The sequence below is a fragment of the Convolutriloba macropyga genome, chromosome 15, assembly GCF_964194025.1.
Source record: "Convolutriloba macropyga chromosome 15, txConMacr16.3, whole genome shotgun sequence".
NCBI lineage: Eukaryota > Metazoa > Xenacoelomorpha > Acoela > Convolutidae > Convolutriloba > Convolutriloba macropyga.
Genome location: NC_134482.1, coordinates 41,154,991 through 41,171,763, shown reverse-complemented (window position 1 = coordinate 41,171,763; position 16,773 = coordinate 41,154,991). Strand labels below are relative to the sequence as shown.

At 36.0% G+C, this 16,773-nt stretch overlaps 1 protein-coding gene across 2 annotated transcripts in view; it reads left to right on the top strand.

The window, feature by feature from the left end:
• The first annotated feature begins 738 nt into the window (after window positions 1-738).
• LOC142354010 (centrosomal protein of 135 kDa-like) overlaps window positions 739-16,773 on the top strand; it is a 103,182-nt gene continuing 87,147 nt past the window's right edge. Inside the window, exons 1-5 of one of the 2 annotated variants that reach the window (XM_075406262.1) lie at window positions 739-1,104; window positions 4,901-5,050; window positions 6,609-6,671; window positions 8,958-9,081; window positions 15,338-15,672. In XM_075406262.1, the coding sequence (XP_075262377.1) occupies window positions 889-1,104; window positions 4,901-5,050; window positions 6,609-6,671; window positions 8,958-9,081; window positions 15,338-15,672 (888 nt within the window). In that variant the 5' untranslated portion in view covers window positions 739-888. Of the gene's footprint in view, window positions 1,105-4,900; window positions 5,051-6,608; window positions 6,672-8,957; window positions 9,082-12,501; window positions 12,634-15,337; window positions 15,673-16,773 lie in introns of those variants that run through there. The other variant, XM_075406261.1, reaches the window with a different exon arrangement.

The following is a 16,773-nucleotide window of genomic DNA, read 5'->3' as shown; positions in this document are numbered from 1 at the left end:
TCATCAGCCCCCATTAGCCCCCCCCCCCCCAACACTCTCATTGTGCACCCTCATCGAACTGTCGATTTGAACCCCTTCTCATCTAGCCTTCGCGGCCCTGCCCCTCATCTTTTGAACCCCCCCCCCACACACACACACACACATACACACACACACGCATCCCCCCACACGCACCCCCCTTACTGCTACCATACATAAGCCCCAGTTGGCTACTACCGAAGCCAACGGTTCGCTGGTTGTTTGAGAGCAATGCGCCTGACGTTAGTTGGTTATGTTTTGATTTCTTGTCTTCTGTAAATGTGTTGGATGCAATAAAAGAAAGTCGGCGCGAATTTTTTTAATCAAAATTGTAAATTGTTTCTACCCCAGTTTTCATAAATGAATTTCACAATCAAGCATAGTATTATTATACATTTTTATACATATATAAGGCAACTTTTTTTCAATGATGATTTTCAGAGTTGTTTTCTCATTTGAACCTAAAACATTGCTAATCTTCACATGCGACATCTGTTGTCATTTCACAGGTGAAGCACTAAGTAGCACGTTATCAACAATTTAATCTTCATTAGCTAAGTTAAATTGCATGAAAGACCTCCTCGCTAGTTTTATTTTAGTTTGATTGCTGTTTTGAGATTGCAATGTTTTAAAGACGATGTTTTAGCACCGCTGACATGTATATTCTGGTTTCCGTTGAAAGCAATTTTTATGAAAAAAATTGTTGTCTTTTTCAGATTTCATTTTTCGAGATGAATTGAGTAGACTTCAATTCGTCCTTGAATTTCTCAGCACACTATTGAGAGAAGAGATTCAATATTCCTTAATAATTATATGTCAAATATCAAAAGCGACTACTACTTCTTCTGAAAAGTCGTAAAACGCCAACAGATGATGGCTCCATCGGCCAATATGAACGCTGTTGCAGTGACCTCATCTCTAGGTGGTCCGGATGGCCACAAGTATGTCACTCTGAGGAAAAGACTGGACCAGCTGGGATACAAACAGTCGCTAGGAGTCGACTCGCTTCCTTTGGTCGAGAAACTCTTCAATGATTTGGTGCAGACTACTGAGAGTTTGAAGAAGGCGAAACAACAGTCAACCCATGTTAGTTATAAAATTTGTTTTTTTAATTGCTTTGAAACGAAGTTTGCTTTTATTATTTGTTTTCTTTGCGTCTTATGCCATTTTTTTGCTTGTTAAATCTTTGTATGACGCTTTCGACTTTGTCCTCAAAGCCGGTAAAAGCTGGTAAAGAACTGGAGGCCATTATGTGTATGTTAAGTGGTCTTAAAGCTTTACTAGTCTCTAAGTATACGTTGCGTTTTACCAAAACTCCTGAGATATATTTTTGTGATTTGAATGTAAATTTTGACAATTTTTAGCCAGAATATCCCCCCAATGTTATTATCTCCTCATCCAACCAGTACCGCTATCTTCTTTTTAGCTTAATCTTACTACCACCAGAGACAGCTCGTCGACTGTCGTTTGAGATCAATAGGTCTGACCTTAGTACAGTATGTTTTAACCTTTAAAAAAAGTAACACTTTATTTATCCAAAAAACAATGTCAAGAGGTAACATTATCAATGGTAGTGTAAGGTAATATAATAATAGCTTTATAGATAGAAAATACAGGTGGGTCAACAACAGAAAGTATTAATTAATCTTGTAATGCACTAGAGAAGGATCAAAGAAAACGCACATCACGCCAAGAAACAACTGCTTTATGTCTGTCAAATATTAAAAGAGTCACAAAATTTAGTCTCTTTTTAAGAGTTTCATAATCGAGAGTATCTGGCTTGATGATGACCAAGTAAAATTAATAGTATCGTTTGCAAGCATATTTTTATAAACCATAGCTTAAAGTTGAAACCCAACTGAACGTTAGTAGAAGAGTAAAACAGTCGTCATAAAAGAGATCATCAGTATGCACATAAGCATGTTGGTGTTTTTGCATCGTTTCTTTCCGTAGTATATTCGAAACTTTATTTTCTTTGCCAGCTCTGAACTTTGTCGTGTAGTTTTGAAATATTTGCTTTGGTTTCAATATTTGGACGTGCTCTTAAAATGCGTTATTCGTAAACTGCATTCGCCTAAAATGGATAAAACGTAAATGTGCTTTTTATAGCTGCGAAGCTGTAAGCTGAGCGTAGCTATATTGCGGTGCTCTTGGTTTTTTTTTGTTTCGTCGTCTGACGCTTCATTTTCGTTTTACATTTGTTCTAGAACATTCTGTCTCGTCACTGCTTAAATGGCTTTTTCGCGCTTGATTTCACGCTTTCTGCGTGACCTAAATTGCGGTTATTCAGAAACAGAATCTGTTCCTAAAACAAAGTTGATTGTAAGAAAACAGATTGTATGGTCCGACAGCCGAGTGGTTAAGGCGACTGGCTGTTACTCCGGAGATCGCCGGTTCGAGACGCGACAGGGAAAATTTTTTTGCACCCAAAAACAACCTTCTTTGAAATAAACTTGTAAGTTTTATAGGCGGCGGCGATAACTATTATCAACTCACTTCTGTATCTTTTTCCATCTGTATTTTACGGCACGCAAGTCCATTTCGCAGCTATTCCGGCAATCTGCCGGCTATGTTTTGTTTAGAAAATATTTTTGTTGGTTGCATTCGAACAACAAACGTTGATCCGCAGTTCCACTTCTCGCACGATTGAATTTTTTCAAATTAAGAATTTGTGATTAATAGCCGCACAGCGATAGCTGGGGCTATTAGTGGCCTTCTCTCGGTCCTTTTTTTTAATCAATTTTATTGGAGTGATTTTTGAAGCGGGAAATGAAACGCTTGAAAAAATTTGGAGTGATTTTGGAGGTGAACAAAAGTGAAGAGCGGAGCGAAAAGAGAGTGATTTTTGTTCATACCGCTGTTTTTGAGAGAGCGAAAAATTGATGTGTGATAAAAATTTTCTCAGCGAGCGAATTTTTTTTTGTTCACGTGCGGCTTTTAAGAGCAGTTTTTTGCAACTTTTGATGGTTATGAGGTTTGGTTATGATATTGTATTAGTTTTAGGCTTGTTTTGATAGGAGTTGAAGGTTTCAAGTAGTTAATTTGTGTTTAATGCTAATTTGGAGATTTTTGATCAGTTTTGCTAATTTTTAGACGAAATTTAATTATTTTTTCTGTTTTTTTTTGTTTTAATGCTTTAAGTGGGATTTGGATAGAAGCTTGTTACTTAAGAAATTTTAAGATACCAATTGACTAAAGTTTTCTTGGTATAACTCATTTTTTTCTTAGGAAAATTTACAGAAAAATTGAGAAATTTTAAAACCGTTTTCCTTTTTTTTAATCTTAGACAAGTTTCTTAGCCTATTATGACTTGCCCATTGTTTTGTGAGTTTTTCATTGCTCTAATTGCAAAGGGACTTTTTTCGGCTTTATGTTTCCTGGTACTGTTATAAAAAGTCATTAAGTTTTTCTAGTTTTTTTGTTCAATTTTTGTTTTTGGTTTTTGAATGAATGTCGTTTCTGTTCTTCCTTAATTTCTTATGGCATTTGTGGAGGTTCAGGGTTCACAATAGTGGTTCTAGTTCTTTATTAATAAGTGTGGTTAATTTTTTCCTTCGAGTCGTTTCCGGAGTTCTTCCGGCTATGTTTTTTTTAAGATCTGTTCACACAGTTTCATGATTTCTGAAGTCAAATTGGAGTAGTGATTTTGGGTCACCCGAAACAGGAAGTGGAGCGAAAAAGCGAGTGGTTTTGTGGCGTGAAATTTTGCTCTAAATTTAAAATGGAGTGAGAAAACGGTGTTTGAACAAAAATTCGCTTTCTCGCTAGTGGTTTTCTCAATGCGGCAATTTCACTTTGATTTTTACTGTTTTTTTTTTTTCAATTTTTTTGGATAGGATTTTTTTCAAAATGGTTTTCCCACGCCATTCATAGTCCGTTCTAAGTCTAGTTTTCTGTTTAGTCAATGAAAATTCTTTGGATTGTACGTCAGGACTTGTCCTGCTATGTTTTTTATTTCGTCGTCACGATTTTTGTTACAACCATATGACGTCACAAGCACTTCAAATCTGCTTTTTGCTCTTTCGTTCATGCAATTTCAACTGAAGTGCTTGAGTGACGTCATTTTTAGCTTTTAGTGGAGCGAGTTTTTTACAATTCAAAGAATTTGAATTGTATTGGGGCGCTGTCTTTTTTTTTAAGATCTGTTCACACATTTTCATGATTTTTGAAGTCAAATTGGAGTAGTGATTTTGGTCACGCCGAAACAGGAAGTGGAGCGAAAAAGCGAGTGGTTTTGTGGCGTGAAATTTTGCTCTAAATTTAAAGTGGAGTGAGAAAACGGTGTTTGAACAAAAATTCGCTTTCTCGCTAGTGGTTTTCTCACATGCGGCAATTTCACTTTGATTTTTACTGTTTTTTTTTCAATTTTTTGGATAGGATTTTTTTTCAAAATGGTTTTCCCACGCCATTCACAGTCCGTTCTAAGTCTAGTTTCCTGTTTAGTCAATGAAAATTCTTTGAATTGTACGTCAGGACTTGTCCTGCTATGTTTTTTCATTCGCGTGATTAAATTTTGGTCGCACTTGACTTACCTCACTCTGAAAAATGACTTCCTCACTCTGAAATTGACTTTCATTTACTTTATTTGAAAGAGATAAGTTCAAATGGTTGTGTGTCGCTCTAAATGAAGGTTATTTGAGAGCAGCTTATAGAGGCAGCAATAACTTATACAGATTTTTAATCAGAATATAACATATCAGCCTTCAATGAAAAGACTGAATTTTTTGGTCTGTCCTTTTTACCGTTATTTTGAGACTGTAGATCTACGAAGCTATTGCGGCTATTTTCTGGCAATCTGCCAGCTATGTTTTCAGAATTTGTTTTTGATCTGTAATCAGCGCTATTCACCTTAGCTGTTCTATATTTGATTAGTCTTTAACAGGTGTTGCATGAGTCGGGTGACGTCGCTGCTGCAATTGAGCCCTACGCTCTGGAGAATGCGAGACTCCTCAAAGAGCAGAACGAGTTGCACAGAAAACTGATCATCAAAAACGATGAATTGGAAACTACGATGCGAGACAGCAAAGATCAGGTTCGGGCAAATTTAGTTCAACATATCGGTTTCTGAATATGTTCAATTATGGGAATTGTTCAATAATGGATCTTTTCCGTGTGCCTCATTAAAATGGTTGCGAAGATTTAAAATAAGTATTTTGAATAAAAAGGCTATACTAGGCTATCCAAGATACTAGAGCAAAATATTTAAATCGAAGCAGCGGTTTTTCATAACAAGTTTTTCCGACAAACGGGCACATAACTATTTTCCCGAATGCCATTTTACTCAATGCCATTGTGCCGAATGCGCTTTCATGTATTGGTTCCATAATCCAATTACAAATAAGCAGTTGCTTTACAAGGATATTTTAACGTAATTAAGCGGACTAATAATCCCATGTTCTGTTGAGATAGTTTCATATCAAGCCACACGTCCATTTTTTGCTAAATAGTCCTTCTGGTAATTATAGGAATAGGGTGAAACAGTTGACATTGGGTAAAATGGCTGGTTGTTTTAATTGTCTCTATGTTCAAATAAGTAGGCAAAAGAACTTGGGCTAATCTTTTCCCGGAAAATTAAATAAGCTGATATCATTTTAATTCTGGGACGATTTTAGTAACCAAGTATATATAGATGCAATTCATACAATTTATAATTTAATTATTAAAAATGTTTCTTAAGGTGCAGCCTTTTAGTTTTGCGTTCGTGTGTGCGTATGTGATGAACATTTTGCTTGTCTGCGTTATAGTCTGACAATAAAGCTTTCTTTCGTCGTCTTCCATTGTCTTTGCAAATGTTTGGTTATTGTTTTTCTTTTAATTCGTAGTAATGCAAATTCTTGAATTTCAAGCTGCTGGATTTACAAATCAGTAAGTAAACTTTGAAATCATGCTATTGGGCATTTAGTTCCTGGTGTCACTACAAATGATGGTGGTTTTGGAAAAAAACTCTCACAATTACTGTATCTGTACCAAAATATATAGTTTCGCGGGGAGCGGCGTGGGCTATAATGGGGAAATGTTAGCAATACATGATTGATGTCCGATTCATTAGAGATCATATATGCACTATTATGGATCTTCGCCCGAAACTGACCTTCAATGGTTAAGAGAAGGAAGTGACAAATGAAAAAGTATCAAAGAAAAGCAATCGAAATTGATTACAAAAACTATATGACACGGACAACTGATTTATTTATCTTAAACGGTTGTATCCTTTATTAATTCAAATAAGCAAAAATGATTTCCTGAATAGTCCTAAGGCGGCCGATGCGACAGGAAAGACCCGAAATTTGTAGCATATTGGTTTCCATTTGTTTGCTCCCTCCCATCTATGTGCCCATCATGATCATGTTGAGTTGGAGTGTTCATGCTAGTCAATACGTGATTGATCTCTTTGATTTCTCAGAAGCAATGCAGGGTCAATAGATGTTTTTTAAATATATGCATTAATCTTCAGGCATTAAGTCATGGACGACGCAGAAAAAAAAAACATAAGTAATTACTGAGGTTATAGATCTAAAATGTGATCATTTCTACCATTGTATTCACCAGAAATTAGTTATGTCAGATGATAATTAATCCGTTTTTTTCAGCTGAGGAAACTGGAACACGAGAATGCTGACATCAAATTCTTAAACAGCCAGTATCTTGCAAAGGTTTGTTTAAAAATTGAACGTTTTTGGTCAATTTAAGAGTTTGAATTTTAGTTTTTTTCGGAAGCCAAGGTATCAATTTCAGTAACTATTTTGGTAATATAGACATGAACGAGCAATCTCGATGATAATGTTCAAATGACTATTTGGGAATTAACCCCAATACATGGATAAGTTTTGATTTTCTAATGTCGGCAAAGTATGCGTGCAATATGCGAATCTTATGCCTAGCGTGATAATTTATAGTCGCCCTCATTCTCTCAGCCGGCTATTATTGCGGCCCTATTTTATATTCAATCCAAAGTATTTGTATTAAATTGGTGCGCTGTCTTTTTATTAGATCTGTTCACACTTGTTTCGGCCTTCCCACGTCAGCGAGAAGTTAAATTAAAGTGGTGTTTTTTAAGGTGCATCAATTTGGCTTCTGTTTTCAGTGCTTTTTTTCTCGAATGCTATTAATGTGATACATAATTGTTCTGATTGCGCGTATTTGCATTTGCTGGAGTTCACCGACTGGCAGCTAATGCTTTTTATGTCTTTGACACTATTTTTTTAGTGAATATTCAATTTTGCCCCTTCATGTTGTTTCTTTTGTGTTATCACTTAGTATCGTTAATGATAGGTCTCATTGATTGCTAATGAGTTATAAAGGTATCTAATTAATGTAGTCTATAGTGCTTTTTTGAGTTTTTAATGCCTTCGAGTTTTTAATGCTCTTATTATTGTGAGTCTATGATTGTCTGAGTCATTAGTGACAGGTCTCATATGTTTCAGTTTTGCTTTCTATGATTTAAACGCGGTTCCTTTTCAAAAAGATTTAATGAGTTTTTGAATTTTGCTAGTATTTGTTGTACTTATTGCTTTCTTTTGACTCAATCTCATCCTCTCCTATTGAGGATTTAGTTAATCAAAATAATTTTTTTAGTCCGTAGCTATTGCGTTCTGTGACTTCTACGATATTTGTTTTCAAAAGTTAATAACGAGTTTTTAGAATTTTTGCGAAACTTGTTTGTTTTTTGTTGTCTTCTCATTTTATCTCATAAATAACACATTTCGTCGATTGATTATGAGGGGCTAAATAATCTGATTAGTCGCTTGAGTTCATTGCAGTCTTTTTTTGTGACAATTTCAAAAAAAATATTTATTAGTCTTGCCGGTTTTGTTGCGGTCTTTTCGCTTTGTCTCAAAAATAAGTTCTCATCTGTCTTCTTGTGCGGTGTAACTGTGATCGCTTTATCGACTCCAACGTTTTGATAACGTTTTCATTGGCTGGGATACCGTTCGTTTTCGAAATATTAAATAATTTTATAAATCTAGCATTAATTTTCTAGTTCTATTTTCCCATTCATTGTCTGCCATTGATTTCCGCAAGGTTGTTTTTGGTGTGTACTGTTTCTAAGTATGCGCTGAGTCGACATTTTTTTAAAATGCCCTTATTAATAGGGATGCGTAAAACAATAGGTCCTTGAAAAATTCCAATTGTTTTCATTTTTCTCGTATATGGTCATGGGCTTTGTTGACTGCCTTAGTTTTATGTTGCTGTAAAGGTAATAATAAGAATTTAACCCTTTGAATTGTAACTCAGGACTCGAAATCTTTTGGACAACTTTAAGCTAGGCTAGTTTCCACTTTTTTCTTATTCGGCGGCTCTGTTTTAAGCAGCGGTTGCTCAGCAAAATAATTTACGAAAATGACTTCATATATTTTCCACATTTATTCTCATAGTAGTGAATTCACCGACTCAAGTCTGGTTCTATTCAAAACCGGCTTTTTGAAAGATATTGGCCAACAAAAATTGAATTAATTGCTCTAGAATGAATTGCTCTAGAGCGGAATTTGAGGCAATTAATGGGTTCGTTCGTCATTTTTCTTGTTCACTCTTTTCTTATGCTGCTCAAAGTGGTTTTAAGCAGCAGTTGCTGAGCAAAGTAATCTAGAATTAACTAAGTCATATTCGCAAAGGAATTCTACATAAATAATGTGTTCAACAAATCAGGTCTGGCTCTATTCAATGCTGGATTTTTGAAATATATTGGCCAACGGAAATTGAGAATTACCTGCTCTAGAACAGAATTTGAGGCAATTAATGGATTCTTGCGTCATATGTTTTGTGTTTATGTACGTGAACATTTTTTTACTCACGCTTGTCACTCTTATCGAACTCTCAAATCGAAGCTTCTTCGCTATCGAACTTTTGCTTACTTTAATAGGAGGTGTTTTGATTACCTGGGGATATCCATAATTTTTTGTATGGATTTCACGTGTACGCTTGAATGTCTTGTTATGCAGGTAAAGCAGCTGGAGAAAGAGCTGAAATCGAGAGATGATAAATTGAAGGAGTTTCACGAGAAAAGTTCCTCTTCAGGCGGACCAAACACAGCCACTGCAATAGTTCATACCTCTGCTAACACAGGTAAATTGAGAATAGAAATTGTTAGGAATATTTGAATTCAAGTCTTTTTATCTGTTTCCTTTTTTAACCTTCCGAATATTCTATATGGTGTATCCAATACAATTTAAATATACAATTGTGAAAAAGAAACATGTCAATTTTAATGACATTTTTAATTACTCTCAAACGAAGTTTGTAGCAATTATATTAGTCCTGTCAGTCTTTTTTATGCGATTTTTCGCTTGACCGATTTTTCGTCTGACGCTTTTGACTTTTCGTCCTCAAAAAAGGGATAAACAGGTAGCGCCCAGCGGGCATTAAGTACTCTTAGAGCCTTTCAGCTCTGTTTCAGCTCAAACCGTTTTGGAGACTTATACTTATGATGTGAAGTCCCCCTCCCGCGACTGTTGACCCCCCCCCACTATTGAGAGCAATTTGCCCGACGTTTTTAGCAATTATATTAGTCCTGTCGGTCTTTTTTTGCGATTTTTTGCTTGACCGATTTTTTGTCTGACGCTTTTGACTTTTCGTCCCCAGAAACGGGATAAACAGTTAGCGCCCGGCGGGCCTTAAGTGCTCTTAGAGCTTTTCAGCTCTGTTTCAGCTCAAATCGTTTTGGAGACTTATGGTGTGAAGAGCGGTTCTTAGAGGTTGAAGACCCCCGCCCCCAACTGTTGACCCCCCCCCCCCCACAATTGTCCCCGCCCTCCCCCCCACCCGACTGTTGCCACCCCCATTAGCACCTCGGTATAATTGCCCCGCTCCCCACCCACCCCCCGTGACTAGCTACTGACGAACAACCGCTCGCTAAGAGCACGCAAATTTAGACTAACTTTTACAATTTTTTTCATTCTTCTTGAAATTTTTTTCTCAAATTTTGAGTTTTATCAGCCCTAGATGTCCAGGAACCCACTCTATGGCTTGATAATAGGTTACTGCATAGTTTATAGTGTAGCAGAATGGTTTCAACATTTCAACATTGCGAATTTTGGCCTTCTTTTGCCAAAAACTGCAAATTTTTTCAAGGTTTTTGAAAATTTGTCGTTTTTTAGGTTTATGCAGCCTCAAGAGCCAAGGAGCCTCCTTTAGGGTTTGATAATAGGTTACTGTATAGTTTCTAGACGTAAGGGAATGTTTTTCAAGATTTAAACATCACGAAATATAGCATTTTTTGACAAAAATAGCATTTTTTAAATAAAAATAGCATTTTGACAAAGAAATTTAACATCCCTTGTCATTATTCAAGGTTTTTCGGCCTCAAGGTTCAGAAACCTCCTTATTGTTTGATAATAGGTGGCTGCATAGTTTCTAGTGGTAATGGAATGGTTTTCAACATTTTAGCATCACGAAGTTTAGCAATTATTTGAAAGTTTTTTTTTTCAAGTTTTTCTAACCTTAGAAACCCAGAAATCTCCTCTAGGACTTGACAATAGGTTGCTCAAAATTTTTTTTATCGGCCATAGAATAGTTTTCATCTTTTAATCTCACAAGTTTTATTGATTTTTTAAAACTTGCAATTTTTAAGTCAGCGAGAAGTTAAATTAAAGTGGTGTTTTTTAAGGTGCATCAATTTGGCTTCTGTTTTCAGTGCTTTTTTTCTTGAATGTTATTAATGTGATACATAATTGTTCTGATTGCGCGTATTTGCATTTGCTGGAGTTCACCGACTGGCAGCTAATGCTTTTTATGTCTTTGACACTATTTTTTAGTGATTATTCGATTTTGCCCCTTCATGTTGTTTCTTTTGTGTTATCACTTAGTATCGTTAATGATAGGTCTCATTGATTGCTAATGAGTTATAAAGGTATCTAATTAATGTAGTCTATAGTGCTTTTTGAGTTTTTATTGCCTTCGAGTTTTTAATGCTCTTATTATTGTGAGTCTATGATTGTCTGAGTCATTAGTGACAGGTCTCATATGTTTCAGTTTTGCTTTCTATGATTTAAACGCGGTTCCTTTTCAAAAAGATATAATGAGTTTTTGAATTTTGCTAGTATTTGTTGTACTTATTGCTTTCTTTTGACTTTATCTCATCCTCTCCTATTGAGGATTTAGTTAATCAAAATAATTTTTTTAGTCCGTAGCTATTGCGTTCTGTGACTTCTACGATATTTGTTTTCAAAAGTTAATAGCGAGTTTTTAGAATTTTTGCGAAACTTGTTTGTATTTTGTTGTCTTCTCATTTTGTCTCATAAATAACACATTTCGTCGATTGATTATGAGGGGCTAAATAATCTGATTAGTCGCTTGAGTTCATTGCAGTCTTTTTTTGTGACAATTTCAAAAAAAAATATTTATTAGTCTTGCCGGTTTTGTTGCGGTCTTTTCGCTTTGTCTCAAAAATAAGTTCTCATCTGTCTTCTTGTGCGGTGTAACTGTGATCGCTTTATCGACTCCAACGTTTTGATAACGTTTTCATTGGCTGGGATACCGTTCGTTTTCGAAATATCAAATAATTTTATAAATCTAGCATTAATTTTCTAGTTCTATTTTCCCATTCATTGTCTGCCATTGATTTCCGCAAGGTTGTTTTTGGTGTGTACTGTTTCTAAGTATGCGCTGAGTCGACATTTTTTTAAAATGCCCTTATTAATAGGGATGCGTAAAACAATAGGTCCTTGAAAAATTCCAATTGTTTTCATTTTTCTCGTATATGGTCATGGGCTTTGTTGACTGCCTTAGTTTTATGTTGCTGTAAAGGTAATAATAAGAATTTAACCCTTTGAATTGTAACTCAGGACTCGAAATCTTTTGGACAACTTTAAGCTAGGCTAGTTTCCACTTTTTTCTTATTCGGCGGCTCTGTTTTAAGCAGCGGTTGCTCAGCAAAATAATTTACGAAAATGACTTCATATATTTTCCACATTTATTCTCATTCTCATAGTAGTGAATTCACCGACTCAAGTCTGGTTCTATTCAAAACCGGCTTTTTGAAAGATATTGGCCAACAAAAATTGAATTAATTGCTCTAGAATGAATTGCTCTAGAGCGGAATTTGAGGCAATTAATGGGTTCGTTCGTCATTTTTCTTGTTCACTCTTTTCTTATGCTGCTCAAAGTGGTTTTAAGCAGCAGTTGCTCAGCAAAGTAATCTAGAATTAACTAAGTCATATTCGCAAAGGAATTCTACATAAATAATGTGTTCAACAAATCAGGTCTGGCTCTATTCAATGCTGGATTTTTGAAATATATTGGCCAACGGAAATTGAGAATTACCTGCTCTAGAACAGAATTTGAGGCAATTAATGGATTCTTGCGTCATATGTTTTGTGTTTATGTACGTGAACATTTTTTTACTCACGCTTGTCACTCTTATCGAACTCTCAAATCGAAGCTTCTTCGCTATCGAACTTTTGCTTACTTTAATAGGAGGTGTTTTGATCACCTTGGGATATCCATAATTTTTTTGTATGGATTTCATGTGTACGCTTGAATGTCTTGTTATGCAGGTAAAGCAGCTGGAGAAAGAGCTGAAATCGAGAGATGATAAATTGAAGGAGTTTCACGAGAAAAGTTCCTCTTCAGGCGGACCAAACACAGCCACTGCAATAGTTCATACCTCTGCTAACACAGGTAAATTGAGAATAGAAATTGTTAGGAATATTTGAATTCAAGTCTTTTTATCTGTTTCCTTTTTTAACCTTCCGAATATTCTATATGGGTGTATCCAATACAATTTAAATATACAATTGTGAAAAAGAAACATGTCAATTTTAATGACATTTTTAATTACTCTCAAACGAAGTTTGTAGCAATTATATTAGTCCTGTCAGTCTTTTTTATGCGATTTTTCGCTTGACCGATTTTTCGTCTGACGCTTTTGACTTTTCGTCCTCAAAAAAGGGATAAACAGGTAGCGCCCAGCGGGCATTAAGTACTCTTAGAGCCTTTCAGCTCTGTTTCAGCTCAAACCGTTTTGGAGACTTATACTTATGATGTGAAGTCCCCCTCCCGCGACTGTTGACCCCCCACTATTGAGAGCAATTTGCCCGACGTTTTTAGCAATTATATTAGTCCTGTCGGTCTTTTTTTTGCGATTTTTCGCTTGACCGATTTTTTGTCTGACGCTTTTGACTTTTCGTCCCCAGAAACGGGATAAGCAGTTAGCGCCCGGCGGGCCTTAAGTGCTCTTAGAGCTTTTCAGCTCTGTTTCAGCTCAAATCGTTTTGGAGACTTATGGTGTGAAGAGCGGTTCTTAGAGGTTGAAGACCCCCGCCCCCAACTGTTGACCCCCCCCCCCCCACAATTGTCCCCGCCCTCCCACCCACCCGACTGTTGCCACCCCCATTAGCACCTCGATATAATTGTCCCGCTCCCCACCCACCCCCCGTGACTAGCTACTGACGAACAACCGCTCGCTAAGAGCACGCAAATTTAGACTAATTTTTACAATTTTTTTCATTCTTCTTGAAATTTTTTTCTCAAATTTTGAGTTTTATCAGCCCTAGATGTCCAGGAACCCACTCTATGGCTTGATAATAGGTTACTGCATAGTTTATAGTGTAGCAGAATGGTTTCAACATTTCAACATTGCGAATTTTGGCCTTCTTTTGCCAAAAACTGCAAATTTTTTCAAGGTTTTTGAAAATTTGTCGTTTTTTAGGTTTATGCAGCCTCAAGAGCCAAGGAGCCTCCTATAGGGTTTGATAATAGGTTACTGTATAGTTTCTAGACGTAAGGGAATGTTTTTCAAGATTTAAACATCACGAAATATAGCATTTTTTGACAAAAATAGCATTTTTTAAATAAAAATAGCATTTTGACAAAGAAATTTAACATCCCTTGTCATTATTCAAGGTTTTTCGGCCTCAAGGTTCAGAAACCTCCTTATTGTTTGATAATAGGTGGCTGCATAGTTTCTAGTGGTAATGGAATGGTTTTCAACATTTTAGCATCACGAAGTTTAGCAATTATTTGAAAGTTTTTTTTTTCAAGTTTTTCTAACCTTAGAAACCCAGAAATCTCCTCTAGGACTTGACAATAGGTTGCTCAAAATTTTTTTTATCGGCCATAGAATAGTTTTCATCTTTTAATCTCACAAGTTTTATTGATTTTTTAAAACTTGCAATTTTTTCACGTTTATGACAATTTTTGTCATTTTATGATAGCCTCAAGAGCCAAAGAACCTCCTCTAGTTTTTGATAAAAATTTATTGTATAGTTTCTAGATGCAATGGAGGGTTTTTGAAGATTTAATTATTTAACGAGTTTTAGGCTTTTTGGAAAAATTTTTGGCAATCTCGTTTTTTGAAATTGTTTGTCATTCTTTTAGGTTTTGCCGGCCTCAAGAGCCAAGAAACCCTTTTCAAGGTTTGATAGTAAGCTGCTGCTTAGTTTCTGGAGTTAATAGAATGATGCTCTGAAGATTTTTATATCACGAATATTTGCAAGATTTTGTTAGAATTTGCTATTGTTTTTGAAATTTAATGAATTTTTTGTCCTTTTCTGAGTTTAACGATCATTACTGGCCAACGAAGCTTTTCAAGTCTTGCAGATGTGTTAGATGACACAAATCGAGTGAGAAAAAAATTTTTTCGGACATTTTCTTTACTGCGAAATTTGGAAACCATTCTTTTGAAATTTGCACTTTCAGTTTTTTTGTCTATATGGTCTAGTTACTAACAGGGCTATAAAACTTGAGGTAGAGTCGAATCTCATATTGGAAAAAATTCCTAACTCTTTCTCTCTCTCTCTCTCTCTCTGTGTATGTGTGTGTGTGTGTGTTTGTGTTGGTTGGCGTTTCCTTCGTTCTTTCTCGCTCACGTTTAATCTCGCACTCTCTCTCTCTCTCTCTCTCTCTCTCTCTCTCCTTAACTAGTTTGTTGATGCCGCAGTTCAGCGGCTGTCGGCTGTTATGTGCCGTGATGTCATCGTCTATTACCTTAATATCAGGCTGCTTCAATCAAGTGAAAGCTTACCTCACTAAACAGTAGCTACGTACTGACGAAGCCAACCGCTCGCTGGTCGTTTGAGAACAATTCACCCGACGTGTCAATTTCAATGAAGATTTTTATCTAGCCTGGGAAAGGGACCAGAAAAATGGTATTTGCTATCTTACATCTAAAACTGCTTTTATAGATTGTGTCAATTATTAACAGACGATAAAATTTATTCATCATTCGAAATATGACTTTATTAAATTCAATGATGGCCTATATTTGTGATTTTAGTAGCATCTCTTATTTCAATATTACAAATTTTGTGACTCGCTGGATTTTTTTCTGAAATCTGTGCTAATTAGTTTTCAAGAGTTGGTATTTGAATAACATTTTTTTCAGGTGCCAAGCGTAAAACTGCGAGCGGGGGTATGAGACGACAGCGAATGGATATTGACAGTTTCGTCTCTCCTAACAATACAAACAATAACAATCAAACAAACACCTCCAATATCAACAAAAATAACTCTAGTCAGAACACAACTACGTCATCAGTTGGTAACATGACTGGTGGCAGGAGTACAGCTGCTCAAGATACAAGCAAACGCTCCGATGCATACATTGCTGACTTATTAGTTGTGGCGGATGAGAGAATTGGTAGTTTGCAGAAAGAGGTTGACAACTTCAAATTGCAGAAGGAAAATGCAGAGAAACAAGTAGAAAATTTCAAACGAAAGGTGAAACAACAATTTTTGTAATCTTTGGTTTCTTGAAATAGTGATATAGATGTATGGATCTTAATACAAACGTTTGTGTTCAGTATTATCGATAGCGATACCCGAGAGAAAATATTAGAGGCTTTGTCTTGGTTTAATTTCCACTAGTTTACAAACCAATTTCTTCAGCCACTCAGGCTGTTCTACGACCGAATTTCGATAGCATCCTTTATTGCGCTTGATAGTGCGTTCGGTTTGAATTGTTCTTTGTCACACAGATGCTAAGCTGTAGGCGGATCTTATATTTCTGTAAGCTATATTTCTCTTCTCGGAGTTTTTACGAACCCAAGATGAGTTGTGTTGATCGATCTTCACTTTTTAAGTCGACCGATTGTCAGTAAAATATGATGCAAAAGTCGATCAAAAACGTGAAAACAAGCGAAGCTGAGAGAAAGGGAAAGGTTTTTGCTCATGTAATATTCTGAGAGAGAAAGATAGGTGAGAAAAGGTTCTCGCTAAGGTAGCTAATTTTTGGCTCGTCTGAAAATCTCAATGTTTTCTTTAGTTTTAGCTCCAACTGTTTGGGCCAAAGTCGTTTGTCTTACAAATTTTAAAAAAACGTTTGGGAGCATTTTGTGCTTTAACTATTTATGTAACTCTGAGGTGCCTTTTGGGCTCATTTATTTTTATTCTGCTTTTTTTAGACGCTATTAGATTGTATTCTTGTAGTTTCTACCTTCTGTGGTTCCAATCAGTTTTTGCAAGGGATCTGCAGAATTTTTGATTTAATTAATATCAATTTTATTTTGCTTCTACTGAGCAATTTTGTAAGATTTAGACAAATTGAAGCCTGTTTTTTTTCTTGAGTCTCTGCAAAATAAGTGCTCTCAAACGTAGAACTTGAATTGTATTTGGGCGTGGTCTTTTTTGTTTGCTGTTAAGCAAAGTTTGTAGCAATTGTAATAGTTCTGCAATTTATCGCATGACCAATTATTTGGCTCGCGCGTTTCATTTTGTGCTCAGAAGCGAGATCAGCAGATAAAGCCCGGAGTGCGTTAAGTGGCTGAGTAGCTCTCATAGAGCCTTAGTAGTCTAAGTATGCGAATATGCTAAGCTTCAGGC